Source organism: Mustela nivalis (genome assembly GCF_964662115.1).
Source record: "Mustela nivalis genome assembly, chromosome: 19".
NCBI classification, from domain to species: domain Eukaryota; kingdom Metazoa; phylum Chordata; class Mammalia; order Carnivora; family Mustelidae; genus Mustela; species Mustela nivalis.
Genome location: NC_139038.1, coordinates 22,201,776 through 22,223,941, shown reverse-complemented (window position 1 = coordinate 22,223,941; position 22,166 = coordinate 22,201,776). Strand labels below are relative to the sequence as shown.

Below are 22,166 nucleotides of genomic sequence, written 5' to 3'. Positions count from 1 at the left end.
TCCCTAAGGAGACCCCGAGAGTGGCACCACTAAGCTCCTTCCCAGGGAACAACACCCAGTATCGAGTGGCCATAGCTCTGAGTGGTGTCAGCATCTGTGTTTGATTTCAATTTATTTTATGCATCCGCTAGCCAGATGTGTCCTCGGGTATCAGAAAAGCCCAAGAGGTTATTTCTTGGGTCTGAGAACACTAAATATATATATATTTTTTTCCTGTATAAAACTGCTTCTTCAGGGGCGCCTGGGTGGCTCAGCTGGTTAAGCCTCTGCCTTCGGCTCAGGTCATGATCCCAGGGCCCTGGGGTCGAGCCTCGTGTTGGGCTCTCTGCTTGGCGGGGAGCCTGCTTCCCTTCCTCTCTCTGCCTGTCACTCTGCCTACTTGTGATCTCTCTCTCTCTGTCAAACAAATAAGATCCTAGAAAACAAAACAAAAACAAAACTGCTTCTTCGCTTCATACCGTTTTGGCTTACAAAAGTTTTCGCAGGAATGCTCTATGGTTGATAGTAGGGGAAATCTATAAAGGATTTTTTTTAAAAGATCACTTTTAATTAGTCAAGTAATACACAAATATGTTTACCTTGTGAAAAATGCACACAACAAACAGATTGGGCTAAATTTCTCTTTACCATGCTCTTACCCTCAGAAATAACCACTGTTATCAAATCAGTCTGGAATCTTCCAGATTTTCTATGCTTTTACATGTATTTCTCCACACTCACAGGAAACATATAGCAGTGTTCTAGGTATTGTCATTGTTTCCATATATGGTATCCTATTGTATTGAATAGTTTGTACCTTGAATCCCCCCCACACATACACACACCCAGGTTTATGGAGAAAAAGTCGACACACATCACTGTACAAGTTTAAGGAATATAGCAAGATGGTATGATTTATATATATTGTGAAAATGATTAAAATCAGTTCAACTAACATCCACTTTCTCACATAGATACAATAAAAAGAAAAAAAGGAAAAAAAGAAAAAAGTTTTCTCCCTTGTGATGAGAACTCAGTATTTATTCTCTTAACATTCTTATATATCACAGAGCAGTGTTCGCTATAGGCATCATGTTGGACATTATATCCTTACCCCTTATTTCTCTTACAACTAGAAGTTTGTACCTTTTGACCCACCTCCCACAACCCCCTCCTCATCTTCCACCTAGGGAACCACAAGTCTGATCTCTTTCTCTCTGAGTTTGGTTTTCTATTTTCTTTTTTCAGGATTCTACATGTAAATGAGATCATACAGTATTTATCTTTCTCTGACTTAGCATAATGCCTTCAAGGTCCATCTGTTTTCTATGGCTGAATTATAGTCCATTGTGTATATACACCACAACTTCTTTATCCATTCATCCATTCATGGGCACTTAGGTTGTTTCCATGTCTTATAAATAATGCTACAATAAACACGGGAGCGCTGACACCTTTTTGAATTAGTATGTGTGTTTTTTTCCCCCCTTTGGATATCGTCCCAAAAGTGGAATCCCTGGGTCATAGGGTAGCTCTATTTTGAATTTTTTTTATTTTTATTTTTTGAAGATCCTCCACACTGTTTCCCAGAGTGGCTGCACCAATGAACAGTCCCACCAACAATCACAAGTTTGTCTCTTTCCCACGCCCTCGCCAGTACGCCTTCTCTTTTGTCTTTTTGACAATGGCCATCCTAACAGGTGTCAGGAGATCATCTCATTGTGGTTTTCATTTGCATTTCCCTAATGATGAGTGATGCTGAGCATCTCTTCCTGTCCCTGTTGGGCTTTTGTATTTATTTATTTATTTATAATTTTTTTTTTTTTTAAAGAGAAATGTCTATTTGGGTCCTTTGTTCATTTTTTAACTGGGGTATTTGTTCTGTTTTGTTTGCTGTTGAGTTGTAGGAGTTCTTTACATAGTTTGGATATCAACGCCTTCCAGATACATGGTTTACAAGTGCTGTTTCCCATTCTCATAGGTTCTTCTCTGACTTTGTTGGTGATTTCCTTTGGTGTGCAGAAGGTTTTTACTTTGATGTGGTCATACTTGTTTTGATTTTGTTGCTTATGCTTCAGGTGTTATATCCTAAATATCATGACCAAGACCCACATTGAGGAGTTTGCTCTTTGTTTTCTTCTAGGAGTTTCACGGTTTCAGGTCTTACATTTAGGTCATTAGTCCCGCTTTGAGTTAATTGTTGAGTGGTGTAGGATACGTCTGGTCTCATTCTTTTGCATATGAATACCCAAATATCTCAGCACTGTTTATTAAAGAGACTGTCTTCTCCACTGAGTATTCTTGGCTTCCTTGTCAAACATTAATTGACCACATATGCTTAGGTTTTTTTTTTTTTTAATATTTTATTTATTTATTTGACAGACAGAGATCACAAATAGGCAGAAAGGCAGGCAGAAAGAGGGCAGGGGGAAAGCAGACTTCTCGCTGAGCAGAGAGCCCGACGCAGGGCTTGATCCCAGGACCCCAGGACTCCGACTTGAGCTGAAAGCAGAGGCTTTAACCCACTGAGCCGCCCGGGTGCCCCTAGGGTTCTTGATTCTGTTCCGTCCATCTACTTAATCTGTTTTTAGGCCAGTACCATATTGTTTAATGACTATAACTTTATAGTATAGCTTCAAATCAATAGGATAATGCCTCCTGCTTTGTTCTTTTTCTTTTTTTTTTTATCATTTTTTCTTTTTTTTTCTTTCCTTTTCTTTTCAGAGAGCAAGATAGAATGCACATGAGTGGGGAAGAAGGTGGGGCAGAGGGAGAGGGAGAGAGAGAATCTTAAGCAGCTACTGAGGAGCCTGACATGGGGCTCGATCTCACAACCCTAAGATCATGACCTGAGCCAACATCAAGAGTCTGACACTTAACTGACTGAGCCACTCAGGCACCCCTTTCTTTCTCAAATCTTTGGTTATTCAGTGTCTTTTGTGATTCCACATAAATATGGACAGTGGTTTTTTTTGTTTTGTTTTGTTTTTGTCAAAAATGCAGTTGAAATCCTGGTAGAGATTGTACTGAATCTATTGATGGCTTTTGGTAGTATGACGTTTTAACAAAATTAATTCTTCTAATTCATGAACATGGGATGTCTTTCCATTTATTTGTATCTTCTTCAATTTCTTCTGGTAATGTCTTATAGTTTTCAGAGTAGAAGTATTTCATCTCCTTAGTTAAATTTATTCCTAAGTATTTTATTGATTTTGAGGTATTGTAAACAGGATCCATTTCTTTATTTCATTTTCAGAAAATCTGTTGTCAGTTTATAAAAATGCTCCTGATATTTGCATACTAATATTGTATCTTGTAACTTTACTGAATTCATTGATTAGATCTAACACTTTTGGTTGAGTCTTTAGGATCTTCTACATATAGAATCATGTCATGTGCAAACAGAGACCATTTTTACTTCTTCCTTTCCAATTCTGATACTTTTATTCTTTTTCTTGCCTGGTTGCTCTGGCTAGGGCTTCTGGTTCTATGTTGCATGGGAGTTGTGAGAATGGACACCATTGTCTTATCACTATTTTTTTATGCATCTATAAAAATGACGTGATTCTTTTCTTTTATTCTATTAGTGATGGGTTACAGTGACTGATTTGCATATGTTGAGTCATCCTTGCATCCCAGGAATAAATCCCACTTGATCATGGTGAATGATCCTTTTAATGTGCTCCTGAATTCAGTCTATTAATTTTGTAGCTATATCCATCAGGGATATTGGTCTGTGGTTTCTTTTCTAGTAGTGTACTCTTCTGCTTTCGGTATTAGAATAATGCTAGCCTTGTAAAAATAGTTTGGGAATCTTCTCTCCTTTGATTTTTCAGAAAAAAAATTGGTGTTAATTTTTCTTTGAATACTTGGTAAAATTCCTCAGTGAAGCCATCTAGTCCTGGACTTTTCTTCATTGGGAGATTTTTTGAATACTTGGTAAAATTCCTCAGTGAAGCCATCTAGTCCTGGACTTTTCTTCATTGGGAGATTTTTTTTTTTTCCTTATTCTATCTCCTTACCAGTAATTGGTCTATTCAGATTTTCTATTTCTTCCTGATTCAGTCTTATTAAGTTGCATGTTTCTAAAAATGTTTCCATTTCTTCAAGGTTGTCTAGCTTGTTGGCATATAGTTGTTCACTTACCTTGACTTTTTTCTCTTAACCATATGTTTCAAAGATCTTTCCATATCTCAAACTCAGTCTTTTTTGAATTAAATTGATGTCGTATTTCATACTATAAATAATTCAGTCTATTATCCATTCCTTGATTAACAGACATCGTTCCAGTTAGTACATAAGAGCTCCACGGTACTTCTTAATATGAACGTACCATATTTTAGCTGACCCTTTTCTTATTGGTCGTCACCGAGGCTGTTTCCTACTTTTTGTTATTTAAAAACAGCACTGTAATGAAGAATGGATTTTGAACACATATCATTTCAGCCGCGCACGTGAGTGCGTGTGTGTGTGTGTGTTGTGTGTTACAAGCTAAGTTCCCAGAAGAACTGCTTTGGTAAAAGAGGATGCAGGTTCTAAATTTTGTGGCCAATTATTTAGTTACATGGTGGCCTCCCATCATCATTGTTCCAAATAAGTGACTGACAGTCAAGAAAAGAATTCTAGAATACCCATTTTCCGAAACTCTGTGCCACATCCTCAGTTCCTTTCCTTAAAAATCTAGTAACAGATTGCAAAATGCCACTTCTCTAAGCACCAATTCAGAGAAAAGGGAAGGCTATCATTTGGCACCAATTCGGTACCATGACATGTTGGGGAAATCCATTCTGCAACTGACCGTTTCCTTTGGGAAGGGAGGGGGAGGCGCCAGAATTAAATCTTTTCCCTTTCATTTATATCTTACTCACAGAAAGAAAAATTCTAAGTCTTTCAGGGTTTAGTATCAGTGCATAGATCCTGTGTCATATGTCAGCTCAGGAAAGCCCTCTCTCTCTTTCCCTCCTCTTAACGAACATTTCAATGTCATAATGAAACAGTATCATATGGCCATGAGCCGTAGCAGCTTGAAGAATTTTCCTGATGTGTGGTGGATGGTTCATTTTGAGTTTTATTTAAATTTTCCCCCAAACCTTGATGTATTTTGGGCCTGAGCTTCTGGATGCGTGCAAAGTTAATTTGCATGTGTGATCTCCAAGGAACGATTTAGAGTATAGGAGAAGGACTAGCTGGAGGTTTGCTTGCCAGGTACTCTCCTGGCTCTTTCCCAGCCCTGATATGGTCATTGAGGGTACAGGGGAGACATCAACGCAACAGAGACACGTGTTAGGGGTCCCGTCAGCTCTTACCTCAGGGGCAATGTAGTCTGGAGTTCCACAGAATGTCTTGGTGGTCACCCCATCCCAGATGTTTTCCTTACACATGCCAAAATCAGCAATCTTGATGTGGCCCTCTGAATCCAGCATCACATTGTCAAGTTTGAGGTCACTGCAGCAGACATAAAAATTTAAGGATTTAACAAATGCTATTTATTTCAAGTCAACCAACAGGCAGCCACTCAGGATGTGCAAAACGGTGCTAGGTGTTGGGGAAGCATGGGGGTGAGTATGAGCTGGCCCTTGCCCTCTGATAGTTTATTATCCAGCCGATAAAGAGGGGTCCACAAACTTGTCTGTTTCTCTTTTTCTACAGACCCAACTGTGCCAAGCGTCTCACGAGGACACAATGAGACAGCAGCGCTGAGAAGAGAGCCACAGGAGGCTCAGGAAAGAGCAGAACATCCACAGAGGCCTCTTGTAGCCAGGAGCATTTCAAGAGTCAGTGCTTGTACTTTAAGGACCCCTTATATTCCATAGTAAGATACATTTTTCACAAAATTATTTTTTGAAAATATCTCTGAAGATCAAGGAGGAAAAAAAAAAAAAAACAACACAACTGATGGAAAGTAGTTTATTTAGTTTCAAGTGCTCCAGGCTCTCCTAGGCTGATTCCTAGGACATGACCCCAAGAGAGTTCCCATGGATTCTCACTCAAAAAAAAAAAAAAAAAAAGGGTTGCACACCTACTATGTGACAGGCATTATGCTTGGAGCTGGGTATATAAAGGTGAACAAGGTAAACGAACATTTTGCTCTTATTCAGATTAAATTCCAGTATAGGGAAAAAGATAATTAACAGGTGTCCAAATCCATAATTATTACATAATTATTAATTATAATTATTATATATTATCCAATTATTACATGATTATTGATTTTATGACTACGATCGATTTTGATGGGCAGTGTGAAGAAAATGAAGAGGATGATGAATTAGTAATTGGGGAAGGTTTCTGTAAACAGGATGCCAGAAAGGTGTCATCTCCATGGAGGTAACATTTGAACTTTAACCTAAAGGACATCTGCTACTCTCACATTTTTCCATTTTATCTGTGCTGATGAGGAGAGCTTGATTATTTTTAGTAATGCCTGCACATTCCCAGCATACTGGATTACTTCAATATCAACACACTTTCCTCCTCCCTAAACATCTACTCCAATGTCAACACTTGGTATTTCAGTATCAAAGAGCAGTGGTGATCTATGGGCCCAGTCTTTCTCAATCTCAATAAAGTCCAGTAGAGTCACCTCCTGAGAGGTAAGGGGGTCTACTATTTAATTCAGATCCCTATCTTAAATCACCTTCATTTGGTGGTGGACATCTGTGGTTCCTGCCTAATTTAGCATCTTGTGATGACAGCCTCTGCATATTCCTTTGAAGGACCATCCTTCCGTGATTCTCGAGCCATGTAATGTTGGTGGTAGTGATCCTAGCTTCTGGCTCCACGAGTGGTCATGGGGGCCTATCCTGGCCATTGGAAACACCACATTCTGCTGGTCACAGTGACTGTGCCAGGAATGGCCATGTGACCTAATATGAGTTAATAAAAGCCATTGAGCAATGGCTCTGGCACTATTGTTAGGAAAGAGATGAGCTCTTTTTATATCGGGGCTGCTCGGGTGGTAGAACCTAAGTCTGGAAGTGCCAGCGGTCACCAGATAAAGAAGAAAGCTAGTAGAGATAAAGCAGAACTTGGAGGGAAGGTGATAAAGTGAGCACTCATAACATTTGAGCCCCCAGATCCATCCTGGCATAAAGTCAGATCTGTCTGCTGGACTTTTGTTATGTCAGCTAAAAAATACCTCTTTTAACGAGTTAGTTTGAATTGAGTTGCTGTCGTCACCTTCGACTAAAAGAATACAATGCGAAAAAGACACTGGCATTTCCTATCTGCGTCTGTGAGGTCTGGTCATCCAAGGGGAGGCCCACTTGCACCCCACTTGCCAACAGCAACATACAGTGATCTTTGGTGCTGTCCATGGTACCACCCATATCCAGCCTTCATCCTTCTACAAGCCACAGTGTTCTCTGAATGCCAGCTCTGAGCTTACACTGGACTTGCTTATAGCAACTTGCTTCCCCTAAAACATGCCAGATCTATACATGTGATTTGATTAACAGAGACCCATGGCGCTCCCCTCAGTTTGACCACATGCCCCCAAACGGGCAGCTGGGAAAACTAGGAAAGTGGTGACAGCTTTATGTGTTCTAGAAAAGGAGCTTCAGGGGGTGCCTGGGTGGCTCAGTTGGTTTAGCATCTGAGTCATGATTCCAGGTCAGGTCATGGTCTCAGGGCCGTGAGATTGAGCCCCATGTCGGGCTCCGTGCTCAGCATGGAGTCTGCTTGAGATTCTCTCTTTCCCTCTCCCTCCGCTCCTCCCTCAACTTCCTCCTTCCCTCTCTCACACACTGTATAAATAAATAAATAAAACCTGAAAAAAAAGGGGGGGAAAAAAGGAGCTTCAGGTGCCAACGGCCAGCAGGTTATGCAGCTGGAGGACAACCCAGTCATAGTCATTGTCACATATGTTTTTTGATAGTCTCCTGCATTATTTTGTTCAATGGAATAATCTTGCCGAAAGGGGTTGGAACAATTGTTCTCGTTTCAGAAATCCATCAAGGGCAAAGCCATCACACATTCTAGGGTTGGTGCTCCGTAAATAAGACATGAAACTTGGAAGGATCTTTGTCTCCCTTGTACCCAACATCTCCAGCCACAGTCCTCAAAGAGAGCAAGTCTAACATAATTCTTCATCCTCTTAACTTAAGAATTCTCCAGTTAACTAGAGATCTAAATGAAAGAGGGAGAGATGTGCAGCATTTTTAAAGACCTTACCACATGAAGGGCATCTCAATGAAGTTAGGAAACCATGTATCTTCTGCCATGTAATTTTTTTTTTTTTACTGGTTTTCATTTGATTATCAATTTCACAAACTCTGTCTCAATCAAGGTTTTTGATTGTGAGCAATAAAAATCAACTCTAACCATGGCAACCTAGAAATGGATTGTTAAAAAAGGTCTTGGGAGTCCACAGAATTTCCTAGAAGGCTGGGGAATCAAGATTTAGAGGGGAGGCAGCCAGGAACAATGCTTAGTTGCGATGCAGAGCTGGGCCAGTGAAGGTGTCACAGATGCCACCACTGGGTACAGCCATCCTGTTCCATGAACCCTAATGCTGGACTCTGGATATTGTTGCTAAGAACTGCTTCTCCTCATGCCTCCAGAAACTAGAGGGATCTGATTTCTATGGCCACTCTCGATTCTATAGTCTCTGCCTTTCTTGGCCACTACTTCTGGTTCATGGTGTTGTGTCAGTGTGACAAGTGTCAGAGCCTAGGTTGTGTGTCTGCCTTTGATGCAGGGAGGCTGTGAGAGTATCTGGCATTTTCCTTCTATATAGCAGGAGACGGACTTTGTTCCTACACATGAATGAAAGGGATTCAGATGCTGAATGCCTTAAAAGAGAGACTAGTGCCCCCTAAAAAGTATGAATAGTTGAGGAAGGACTGAAGAATATGTTAGTAGAGAGAGCTCTGAGGTAGGCAAAGTCTTAGCACCGAAATCTAGTCTTTTATTTTATGACTGGAATGGCAAAGGTCTTGAATCCCAGACCCCAATCCACGACCCGACTAGACAGGAAACGCAACGCTGAATTCCACCCCAGTTGTCAAAGAAATTCCATGTCCTCTCCCGGCCCCTCCCCTGGGACTGGTTTTTCTTCCACTTAACCTGCAGTCGCCCATTAATCTCCTCAGCAATCCTCAGCGGCCATTTCTATTATAGCCAAGACCCATCCTGCCCAAGAGGGAGGTTCTAATGTCAGCCCATAAAGTGAAGATCAAGGAGAGTGAATGATTACCCAGGATGCCCGTCCTTCAGCTAAGCCCCAGCTGAAGTTACCGGCTTGAACGAGGGGTCATGTCATACGGAAGATGATGTGTACCCTTCAACACTAGAGTGCTATTTGGCACAAGATGCCCCCACTTAGGGCAAAGACGAAACAGAATCAGAGGCTTCCCAAGTGCGTCTCTTGCACACACGGTGGTATGGGTTCATTGAGGCCAAGCATGGCCAGAATGAGCATGCAATTTACAGTGTAAAATTCTTTTTCTCTCTCTGTTTCTTCACTGACCTCGCCCACGTGGCAGGTGAAAGCAATCCTCTTCCTGACCTTCATCCCTCTGCTCTCAGGAGCAACAAAGCCGAGTAGGGACTCTACCTCCCCAGGCTGACTGTCCCTCCCCCACCACGAGATGCACATCACCACTTCAAGGGGTTTTACAAAAGCCCCCGGACTCTGAAGGCTTCTGGCAAGATGCCCACCTGCCATGTTCCATTCCAGCAGTGCCCACGGCCCCCGCTCCACTATCTGCCTTGAGACTGCCAGCGCTCATCTTTTTACGCTTTTTGGCCCCCCGACCTTCGGCTGCAGCAAGACGTCGATCCCGTGCCCCCCACAGGGTGACAGGCGCCCCTGCCACCACCTGGCACATGCCGGCCCCCCTCCCTTGCTCCGCTTTTCTCCCTAGTGCTTATTGCTACGTGACAGACTGTATCTCTGTGACCTGATCTCTGTCTCCCTCCACTCCAGCTGAAGTCTTACAAGGCAGGAGATTTTGCCTGTTTTCTTCCCTGCTGCACCCGAACCATCTAGAAGAGCGCCTCGCACATAGTAGGCTTTTAGTAAATGTCCGTCAGCTACATGAGTGGCATGGAATTTTATGGCTCTTCACGATCTCTTAGACAGACCTTCGCCCGTGCCAAGTGCCCTCTGGAAGCCCCAGGCCCCTGCCAGCCTCTCTTGTGTGACCAACCAGCCCGAGCCCGCACTGCCTCTGCCGTTTGCACCCGTGCGGTGAGAGGAGTCTCGCACAGCCCAGACCACTGACAAAGAGCTGCCTCAGGCTCGGTCGCCTGCCTCGCGTGAAATATAAAATGGTACGACTCAGACAGCTATGATCGTACACTTGCTCCTCCAAAAACGGGCAAATGCCAAGTCCTGAACTTAATCCTGTCTTTCAGGGCATGCATTTTAGAGATTCATTTCTAAATTGTAGTTACGTAGCCAAAAAAAAAAAAAAAAAATCATCTCATAATAATAGGAACCACCATATCCTGCCAGGCGAGATTCTCTGCTTGCTCCCCAGATTTGGGGTCCCCAGGCAAGAGAAGGAAGCGCTGGGCCCCCCCACCGGTGAGCCTGCCCTCTTTCAAGCAAAGGGTCACCCATCGGAGGCTCCAAACCATCACCGGTGGCGGGGTCCATAGTGATCTTCCAACATCATCTAGAGCTGCCCAAACTCTGCCAGGGCAGTGGGCGATGCGAACACATGCCCGAGTCAGGACTGGAGGATTCCTCCCCCACCAGGGATTCTAATTTTAAAAGCAGTTAAAGAAAGCGGCAGGGAAGGAAGGAGCCGAGGGAGAAGAGGGGTTGGAAGGGTTTGGAGCTCACTTACCGGTAAATGATGCCCTTGCTCTGCAAGAAGAACAGGCCGATGGCAATCTCTGCAGCGTAAAATCTGAAATTAGGAGGAAAAAAAAAAAAAAGCAATGGAGAGATTCAAGGACACCGTATGCCTGGCAAAACCTCAGAATTCAATACAGAATTGAACGAGGCGTGGGGCAGCCACGTCGCACCGTGGACGGTCAGCCACACATCTTGTAACACCACGTGCGGGGAGCGGGGGTGTGTGGACGAGTGAACAGGGTTGAGAGACCCACAAGGCTGCCTGCAGGGCGAACCCGGGTAGGCTGAGAGGTGGGGAGGAGGCCGTCGGGGAGGACAGACTGGCTGGAGAATGAGTTTCAGTCCAAGGCAAGTTCAAGTATCCGAAGACTACCAGCTACTCTGCTGAAGGCTCACCGTCTACCTACCGTAACTGTAGATAATTCTCTGATTAAATTCTACAACCATCCTGTGAGACAGGTCCTCCTAGTACCTCCCTCTTTCCTTAAAGGAGGAATTGAGGCTCAGTGAGAAAAAAAATGACCTGGCCAAGTTATATTGTGAAGGAATGGCCCAACCTCTGCCCATGTAAGCCCTTAATAATGGTGCCCACAATAATTAAGTAATATTAATAATTAATAATGCCCCCAGTGTCTGCCTTTGTAAGCTCTTAATGGAGCCCCAGAAGGAAAGATATTTTGAGAGAAGGAGAAAGTCCCAGTGATAGCACAGGGTCAGGTGGGGCTTTAGGGAACTCTGCTAAGTGTCCTGACAATTTGTTTTATGTGATGGTAGGATGAGGGTCTGTGGTCCACTAGGTTTTAGAAGTCAAAGAAGAGCCGAGCCCAGGGTCCTCTTAAAACCATGGCAAGACCTAGGTATGGCGCAAGGAGCTATCTAGAAGGCAAACCCTAGCGGAATGCGGTGCTCTCCACCTCGGCCAGGGGGCGGGGAGAGGGCAGAGCTGAGCTGAACAGGAATCGGCAAGCCTCTGGAGCGGCCAGATGGGCCCTAGGTGAGTCCTGAAGGACTTTCTAGAGGGACGATGAGCTCTTAGCCAACTGCTCAGGAGAGGCTGTCTCCACTAATCCCCTGACTTGCTGCTCCTGGTCACCACAGGGGAAGTACACGATGAGGTCTGTGTTCTCAAAAGAAAAGCCTGGCTGCCTTGGGGACTGACAGGGACAGAATGGGCTCAGCAGGGGAAACACATTTCCAAAAACCCTAATCAGTCTCCCCACCCAAGAGCCTCAGGGCACAGCCACAAAGCAACTTGATCTGTCATTCCCCGGGGAAGGGGGGCATCCGAGAGAGTGAGCCCTGGTGTAGGGCAAAGTACAAGAGCAAAAATCTGGGTCAGAGTGGCGATCTGTCTCACGCGCCCCAGCTCTGCGATCTTGAGCAAGTTTCTACAAACTCTCCGGGCCTGGCACAGAGTAAGTGCTCAAGAAAGACTGGCGAATGAACAAACGAACGCTACCATGACATTTCCGCCCCCACCCCCCACCCCAAACCTCCGGGGCCTTTCCTTTGGAGGCAGCAGGCAAACCTCCGAGGTAAAGAAATGGCTGTGGTTTTCAAGCTCCACATTCTTAGCTGGTGTCAAGGAAAGAAAGAAGTATCCCTGTTGAGCAGAACACCTTCTTCCCCGGCCACAGACTCCTCCTAAAGAAGCAGCCCAAGATGTGAAGAATCCCTAATCAGCTGAAAACCCAAGGTAACTCATAGCCCACCCAGGTATCCCAAGGGAAGAGTTTGTACTTACACAGCATGAGGCTCCTTGAACCGGCCAACTTGCTGGATGTGGTACATGAGGTCACCCCCGTTCACATACTCCATCACGAAGTACAGGCGGTCCTAGGAGAAGGGAGCCGACCATATCGTCAACATCCCGTGTTTCTCGGGTTCCACGTGTAGAGCAGGGACGAGGTGGGATTTAGAATCAAAACCCCTAGGACTCTATGCCAGGCCCCCATCTTCAGGACTATTGTTCCCCCAAAGGTCATTACATATACGCAACTGGGCATAGGCGGTACATAAATTTTTTTAATTAATAACTGTCAAATTATATTCGTTTGTACTGGAAAATGTAATTAGCACATCAATATTGTGACTTCATGGATATTATGGTTTAGGATAAAGCTAATTGTTATAAGGAATGGAAAATAAATACATAGATCATATTACAGGTAATAGGTAGCTGTGGTAATCACCCCCCATGACGGCCCCTGCGACTTTCCCCTCCTGGTATCCACGTCCTTGCGCAGCCTCTTCCCACAAGGAATAGGACTGACTTGTGTAACCGGTAGAATAGTGTAAAACACGACGGGTGGGATTTCCATGGCTAGGTCACAAAAGATACTGTGGCTTTCCACTTTGCTCTCTCTTGGATCGCTTGTTTGGGGAAGCCAGCCACCAGTTCCGGGAATGCTCAAGCGGCCCCTCGGGAAGGTACGTCTGGCAAAGAACCAAGGCCTCCTCCCAACAGCCAACAGCAGCTCCCCAGCCACAAGAGGGAGCCAGCCTGGGAACAGACCGTCCAGCCTCAGTCAAGCCTTCGGATGACTGCAGCCCAGATGACAGCTTGATGACAACTTTTGGGTGGGGCACCGGAGCTAGAGCCACCCAGGTTAGCCACTCTGTTGAGTTCCTGACCCACAGAAACTGTGAGATAATACATGCTTATCATGGTTCTAAGCCCTTGAGGTTTGAGGTATTGTAGTAGACCTCTAATACAGTGACTATGAGGGGGGGAATGAATTCATAGAATTTGAGAAATAGTGGCCTCGAGGGCATATCCAGAAGGAAAAGAATTGGGGCCAGAAAAAGAAATCTATACCCCATTGAGGGAAAACTTTAAACATGTCTTTCAAGGGAGATGGGAACTCTCTTAGAGTCAGGGACTATGTACTGCTCAGCTCTGTGAGCCCTGTTCTTGTCCCAAGACCTGCTCATAGGAGGTGCTAGAGAATGGAGAATGGTGCCAAACAGACTTGATTTGGAACCCAGCTTTGCTTCCTGATAGCTGGATGATTTGGAAAGATTATTAAACATCTGAGTCTCTTCATCTGTGGCATGGGTATTAATAATAGTAATAATAATAATAACAATAACTGAACCACAGGGTGGTTGCTGGGACTCCGTGAAACACACGAGTGTTGTGGTCCTTGGGGGACACTTTCATGAGATTTGCCCCTTCTCCTTCCATCAGGGGGTGTCCGCTAAATGAAAAAACGACTTCACCTCTTCTTAGAGATGATGCCCACTGATGCCCATGATCAACTTAATAATAATAAAAAAAAAGCATCAAAGAGAACAGGATGGAAATGATCAGAGCACACCACACAAAGTCCCCGTAGGTGTTACGTTGTGAAATGTGTGTTTTGGTTCTATTTATAGGTTGGTACGGTTGGGTCGCAATGTAAAAGGAGGTTTGCTGCCCAAAGTCACAAGGCTGTCGTGTGGGCCTGTGAGGCCAGGAGCCCAGAGAGGACGATGAGGACGTGTGTGGGGAGCTCGAACGTGCTGCTGGCCCTATCATGAATGGGTTCACCCACTGTCAGCAGAATCTTTCTTACAGTGCACAGAGCTGTGTCGTCTACGTAACAGTCATAGCTGCATTTGTCCAACGTGTATTGAGCGTCTAATGATAGCAATGATACCTCTTACGAAATAAAGCTACCATCTTGGAAGCATTTATCATGGGACTGAGCCAACGGCTTTATCGATTTTGCCTCACTTCTCTCTCTGAGCAATCCAACAGGACAGTATGACTCTTCTCCTCCATTTAAAGACGTGAACTAAAGCCCAGGAAAGGGTAAGAAACTTGCCTCGGGTCCCTTAGCTGCTGGACGGCCAAGCTGGGATTTGAACCCAGGCAGGTCCGTTCCAGGCTGCTCTTGTGGAAGGTTCTGAGCTAGATGCTGTATGGAAGCATGGGCATGTCCTCCCCTCTAACTGCTTCCCATCCAGGAGGGGAGGGAAGGGGTTCAGAGCTCCGGCCGCAAAGCGAGACAAAAACTGGCAGGTCACAGGCAAGAAGTAAAGGATGATCGATAATTTTTGAAAAGTCAAGAGATTTCCTCAGACCAACGCTACTTGACCCTTATGACATCTTTAGAGGTAGAATTATCGCTTCTGTTTCTCAGTGTCCCAGGCCTATGAGATTTGCAAAAAAGAAAAAAAAAAAAAAAAGGTCACATCCAAGTTAGTGGCAGAGTGGAGACAGCCAGAACTGCCAACACCCAGCCCCTGGTTCTTTGGGTTTTTTTGATAGAAAACAAGCCTTAAAAATAGCATCTGTCTTTGCTGCACGTTGAAGGGAACCAAAACACTTGCTTTTAAAAATTATTTTTAAAACTAGCAGATGGCATTGGCCACAGAGAGAAAAGTAAGTGAGGGAGAGATTTCACTTGCTTGCTTTCTGCTTGGAAGAACTCAGCTTGCCCCCCAAACTCATTAGTTAGAATCCCAACATCAGGGAGCTCTCCACTGCGGACAATGCCACGTTCGGTGGTTTGTTTCTAACACGAACTGCATGCAAGGAAACCCTGAGACCCATCGTCTTTGAACAGTACGGAGTCGGGCTTCGGCACCCTGGTACTTTGCATATTAAACCCTGTGGCTTGGCCTCCTGCTGGCCTTCCATTTTCCGAACAAACACGTCATGATGCCCTCTTAGTCTAGGCATTGCTGCAGCACCAAAGATGTCGCTGTGAAGAAATCCATGGTGCCCGATGTTAAGACCTCCCCCGAGGAGTGGGGAGACCAGATAAGTTTCCAAACAGCAACGTTTTCCAGAATGTGGTGGAAGAGAACGCCAGGTGGGCTATGGATGCGTATGGCTTTGGTTCCTTGCTTTTGTGTTCATTTTCATGTATATTTTGAACACTGTAACTACGTCTGAAGTCCCTGATTTTATGGCTATAACTGCTAAGAGGGAGAGAGAGGCACGTATGGAGGTACAAAAAGCCAGCTAGGGGAGGACCAGATTCTGATACACTGCGGAAGACCATCACCCTCCAGCTTCGCTTTTCTCACATACCAGCTTCTAGATTTTACTGTTTGTCTGCCTCATCGACTAAAATTTACTTATTTTAAAAATATTTTCATGAACTCACTTTTTCACTGGAACATATTGTTTAAAAAATTTTAGAACTTGATACTAAAGTCATAAATGGAAATTCATTGTCTCTGTAAAAAAAAATAAATGCATATCTGGAGTCTATCAACTCCAGGCGACATCCAGCCTGGCTTTGCTACACCAATCCTTCAACCGTCTTACGTTTAAAACAAATACATTTCGTCCAGAGGCCACCAAGTTCATCTCCCACCCCAAAGTAAGGAACATCAAAATGTGAAAAACACTGCCGGTGGCGGTCGAGAGCCAACCTTGAGCAAAGTGATTTTATTTTATTTTATTTTAAGATTTTATTTGTTTGTTTGGCAGAGTGAGAGAGACAGCACAAGCAGGGGGAGAGGCAGGCAGAGGGAAAGGGGGAAGCAGACTCCCCAGTGAGCAGGGAGCCTGATGCGGGGCTCAATCCCAGGACCATGGGATCATGACCTGAGCTGAGGGCAGACACTTAACCGATTGAGCCACCCAGGCGCCCTTGCAAAGTGAATTTTAGAACTTTCCTTGGGCATTTATTTTTGCAAGTCATGTATTAGGTATTAAAGGGACAAAAATGATGAATAAGATACAGACCTTGCCCTCGGAGAATTCAGAGTCTTTGTGAAAACAAATATGCAACTAACTCAAGCCATAACCTAAAATAAAATGTGATAAGAGAAATTGCGTGACAGGCACAAAGAGGGAGCTCCGGGGGCGTCAGCTAACTAAATGGCCCTCACCCACTGCCTCCAATTCTTACATAATTATTCCTGCCTATAGTGCCCTGAAGTTTGACTTTGCTCCCCACTCTTGTTTTTTTAATTTATTAATAATATTACTATGATAATAATAATAATTATTATTATTTTAGTAATCTCTACAACCCATCAGGGGGCTCGAACTTACAACCCGGAGAGCAAGAGTGTTGTGATCTCCTGAATGAGCCAGCCAGGAGCCCCCAGGTTCCCCACTCTTCGGATAAAATTACTTCAAGACCTCAAAAGATCTCTCTTCTGGTCACATGCACTGGTTTTCGATTAAGACCTATTGGCGGTACCGACTACGTGAAAATCAGAAAGTATATATTGCGTACGTCCTCGACATCTCCAACTTGTTCAATTTCCCAAAGAGGACATATGACAGCTCAAAGGTTCCACCCTCCTCTCTCGGGGCTGATGAAAATCTTGACTTCTAGTTCCATCCTTCTTTCTCCTGAGCTCTAGTCAGCTCCAGCTGGCTACAGGACTTCTCTACGTGGGTGTCCCACTGTCAACTCCAATTAAAAGCTCAGAAAGGCAAGCTCACCATCTTTCTCGTCAACCTAGCCAGTCTGCTCAGCTTCCAAAGTGTTTTTCCCAGAATGCCATGGTTATTGGTGTTTTTCTTCCTTATCCGCTGCCCTTGTCCCCTCGGCGCGAAACGCCTTCATCAGTTTTAAATCTCCTTTCCCCGGTATCTCCCGTATTTGATCAGTAAGTAAATGGAACTAAATGTCCGTCTGTCTGTCACAGCGCGTCATGCAAAATGGTTGGACAGGATGGCTCCCCATTTGGAGCGTGAGTTAAGGGTCATTTGACTTAAAACACTGACTGCAAGGCATGTGCCGAATTTATATGGGGGGCCCAGGATAGGGCAGAGAATTCAAAGAAATCATCATTTTTTTTTTTTTCCTTCAAGACAGCTGAAAGTGGGATGTCACCGGATGTCCATGGGACTGTCGGGGGGAGTGGGGGGGACACGCCTGTCACTTGTAATAAGACACCGCAGACAGCGAAGATCAACAGTGTGGGCACTCTAACCGCAGGCCCCCACACTTTCAAGGGAGTGTCAGTAAGCATTTACCTACTGAGTGATCTTTAATGATTTTCTAAGCTGACCAATGAATTAATCCGGTCTGTAAGCTGTTCTTGCGGCTCAGATGGATCTGCTCCTCGGGAGAAGCTGTACGGTGCCGTGGGTAAGAGCCCTAGCTTTAGCAAGCGCTAGTCCTTGGTTTAATCCCCATTATACTGCTTACCCACTCTGAGACCTTGTAACAGACACTAAACCTTCCCTGCTTTCGAAAAGGGGCAGGAATCGCTTCTCCTTCAGAGGGTTTCCGCAAAGACGTATCAGATGATGCATCTCGCATCTATGCAAACTCAGAGAGCCTCCTTCAAATCAGCGTGTGGTCAAGGACACACATCACACACAACTCTTCTTTCCTCTGGATTCTATAGTCTTAGAATCACCATCGGAACCAAGCGACGGCTGCTCCTCTTCTTCCCCCTCGCCCCCGCCTTCCGGTTTCCAAGCTTTGTCCTTTCACATGTTCTCAAGGGCTAGGACCATTCCTCCTCTTCCTTGGATTTCTACAGACCTTTGATTGCTAAATGGATGTGCAAAGGCCACTGTTAAGAAGGCAGAGAGAAGCAGACTTTGCCCACTTTATAGGCCTGGCTTGCCCTCCTGAGTCCTTTCCTGAGCTCGGGATCCTCTGATGCTTCCACTACCTCAAGCCCTGATACCGGCGAAGCTATCACCGGCTTCCTTGCCAGTACCCAGCACCATGTTTGTACCACCAGCAGCTGGCTATGTCCTGCCCCAAGATGGTTCGTTGCCTTCACTCAAGTGCGATCATCCCTCCCCTGTAGATACAGCTCCATCCTAAAGGTTCCAGCTGAGTTCGTAGTAGCCAGCTCCCAGCTGACTGGGCCAGGAATCAAACATCTGACCTAGGCTGAACCGATCAGATTCTCTTCCCTACAGGTATGAATTAGGACCCAGGGAGGTGGGCAGAGAGACAACTGGCAAGGGGCCAGGGAAGCTACATCACCATGCTCAGGGCGAGACAAGGAAAACTAGGAGAAAAAAACAAGAGATCTATTCTAGAAAGCCTTGAAGTTTTAGTTCTTCACAAGGCTCAGGGACACCAATAAAATTCCGTCTCTCTTTTTTCCCAACATGTGATAGTTTGGAGGAACAACCCAACCACTGCTAAATAAGACTACGCCAGGGCTTCCTACAGCCACGCCCTTACATCAAGCCACCTCCTTGGGTACCGCTGCCAGCCCTGAGCCAATCCCGAGTTACCGGGACCCCTCGGATGCTCTTGGTGCTCGACGGACACACCATCAGGGGCCAGCCCGACAAATGGACTCATCCCCACCCCCCTCCCCGTCCCCCAGTGCATTCTGGGTTGACATCCTTCCCAGCGTGCCTTGCAACTGAGTTCTTGCTGGACCACGACGACAGCAAATTTGGGGAGGAAGTAACTTCTGTCCTTCAATGACTCATAAAATCTAATTCTATTTAAAAAAAAAAAAAAGAAGTGCATATGTTCAATTGAAAAGAAAACATTTAAAATAGATGTTTTGCTAAGGAGACGTAACTGCCTGTGCCCACTGGCAGTTGGGAAATTGCATGAATGTGCCAGGCTGACAATTGTCCCTGGGAAAAACTGCAGGACTGGAAGGAACATAATCCTTTGAGCCCATGAGCCAGGCGTCCCCTCAAACCCAGCTCTTTTGGTACAGGTCACCTCCATTTATTGTTTACCGGCACATGGTACATCATCTTTTTAGACCCTCCCTTATTCTGCTCACTTTAAAGATGATGAAATCAATAGAGCTGTTGAGTACCTTTCTAGAGGTCACAGAGCCACTAACCACAGACCCAGATTTATCTGACTGAGGCGCTCATGCTTATCCACTTTGTGCTTCTAGAACAATTTGCCTAAACCCCAGCTCATCTAGTGAGCAATTTTTAAAATTCAGCTTCTTTTTGATGGATTTTCCATCCCCTTGGGTGTTAACTTTGGCCATCTTGTGGCACATTCAACACCTTTAAATGGTTTTATGATAGGCATTTCTGAAATCCTATAAATTCAAAATGAAGACAATCATCTACGGACCTTTCCCTAAATCGATGTTTTGATTCGTCTGAGCCTCTTTCTGATTCTTTTCCATGTACATACTCAGTTATAACATGTTTAGAATCATCTCTTAAATAAAACTGAATACCTTTCATTTTCGGGAACGTCGTGCCATGAAAAGAATCAGAGATTCTTTTCATCCAATTTTTTTTTTTTAATCCATTTTTTGGAGAAGGCTTCCGATGGAACTTTGCTTTTTCTAAATAAGTTTTTTAGAAATGAAATTTGCATCATTCTAAGAATGACAAAAGTTGTTTTGCATAGCGGTGGGTGTCTTTTTCCCTTTTATCTATTTTGACCACCTTCAGGATTTTTTTTTTTTTTAATTCTATTAGGGATCTTTCATCTTCAAAACTCAAAGTTGCTCGCAAGGAAAACAGATCAGATTTGCAGCACGTTAGACTAGATTTGTCATTTTTTTAAAAGTAGCTGATTCATAAAGGGATTCTGGGTCACAAGATGCAAAATGACAGTCAACTTGGGCTTCACGGCGCCCCCCTCTCTCCTCAAACACGCTGAGCATGTTCCCGCCTCGGGCCCTTATACTCACTCTTCCTCCTCCTGTCTCGAACACTTTGCCTCCAGATAGCCACGTGCCTCGCACCCCCCCCCCCCCCCCCCCGCACTTGCTCTGTTCTCCGCTCAAATGTCCTCCTTATCAGAAAGATTTCTCTTTGATCATCCGGTCAAAACCAGCATCTCTCCCACGCCATCTCTTTAGCCCCATTAGTTCTTGTGGTTTATTATCTGTCTGCCCCATGGGAATGTAAATTCCGAAGGAACAGGGACTTTATCTCCTTCGCTCTCTGATGCACCCTTCTGCACCCTTCGCAAGGAGGCAGCTGGGTCCTGACACGTTTATTTCAACAAATAAATATTTGCTGACAGAATCAATAAGCCTGAGTAGCCTCCTTCTACTGGTGGGAACGATCGGACTTTTCAGATCAGAGGCTGTCTGTTCCAGCCCAGCCCGCCTTCTCCCCTGAACCCCCAATCAGGAGGTCGGGGGCTGTGCAATTCTAGAAGGGAGAGTGTGAGCCAGAGGACCAGCTCCATGGGCCATCCCTGAAAAGGAGCTGTGCTGCTCACCTGAGCCGCGCTGACGATGGTTTGCCTCAAACAAATACAGCACTCCCTACATCTTAAAATCCCCCTCACCATAGAACCTTCCAATCATGACCAGATCTTTGCGGGATAAGGAGGCGATCCTTGCATGGTAGAAAGAACACCTTCAAGGGGCATTAGAAAACCCGCCACTTAGCAACTACACGCCAGCCGACTCATCTCTCTGAGGATTGGTTTCTTTCGTACCGAAATGGGAACAGCTCTTGCTTACCACCTTCTTGTGACAGTCGGATGTAATCATGACTTAATGGAAAAATGACTTAAACACTCAGAAAAGGAACCTGGAGTTAAGGCAGGGGCCGGAGAGCAAGCCTGGGGTTCTGGAGTCTTGTAGAACGGATCCCAGTGCTGGCGCTTATCTACCGCGCACAAGGGACTGAACATCTCTGGATGCCGGTGTCCTCACCCACAAAGCAGGGAGAGGCACGGCGCCTGCCAGGAGAGGTACTGGGACGATACGGCAGGAGAGTCACTGCCGAGTGACCCATGCGGAAGCCTTCACAACGCTAGCCGCTGTTTCTTGTTGCTGTTTTCATCAACCCCAGTAAGGCCAGTCGGCAACTCCACATCATGTACTAGCAAAAGCCTGGGCTCTGGGTTTAGTGGGCCTGGGACCCTGTGCTGTGTCTAGGGAAAACCACCCAACATCCCAGAGCCTCCAGGTTTCTCCTGCAATGTGAGATGACAGCCAATCCCTTCCGTTGCAAGATTGGTCTGGCGAGGCTAGAAATGAAACGAAGTGCTCCAAGTCCGCCTGTGGTAGATGCTCGGATGGAAAGTCCGTTCCGCACCAGAGAGGGAAAAGCCGAGGGGCACCACGAGCCCTCACTGGGCAGGCGCGAGGTAAGCCGGGGGGGCGGAGGGGAGGTTAGGGTTCAGGCCCTCTGCTGGAGCACGCACACAGGCTGGCTGCTGGTGGCTCAGCCCCCAGGGCTGTCAGACGGACTAGAAGCCCAGTGAGTCACACTCAACACATTCAGAAGACTTCATGCTGCAGGGGTTGAGTGTAAAGCTCAGGGGAGCTGGGCCGCCTGGGTTCAAATCCTGACCCTGAAACATACTTCCTTGTGGCCTCAGTCTGCTTGTCCTATAGGTTGATGACAGGACCCATCCAGAGACTGTCATGTGGCTGAAGAGTGTAGCCCTGGGCCTCACGCGTCACAGGCATAACTGTGTCTCTGACATACATTTAATTTACGTAAACTCAAAATATAGGTGCTCGAAAACGCTATCTGCAGCTGAGTGAAGGG

General features: G+C 45.4%; 1 protein-coding gene across 4 annotated transcripts in view; it reads right to left on the bottom strand.

Moving 5' to 3' along the window:
• Positions 1–22,166, bottom strand: part of PRKCB (protein kinase C beta) — a 322,427-nt gene that overhangs the window by 33,605 nt on the left and 266,656 nt on the right. For all 4 annotated transcript variants that reach the window (XM_082714812.1, XM_082714813.1, XM_082714811.1 and 1 more), the window contains exons 11-13: positions 12,531–12,622; positions 10,776–10,838; positions 5,286–5,424 (exon numbers count right to left, since the gene is read on the bottom strand). In XM_082714812.1, the coding sequence (XP_082570938.1) occupies positions 5,286–5,424; positions 10,776–10,838; positions 12,531–12,622 (294 nt within the window). The remainder of the gene's footprint in view (positions 1–5,285; positions 5,425–10,775; positions 10,839–12,530; positions 12,623–22,166) is intronic.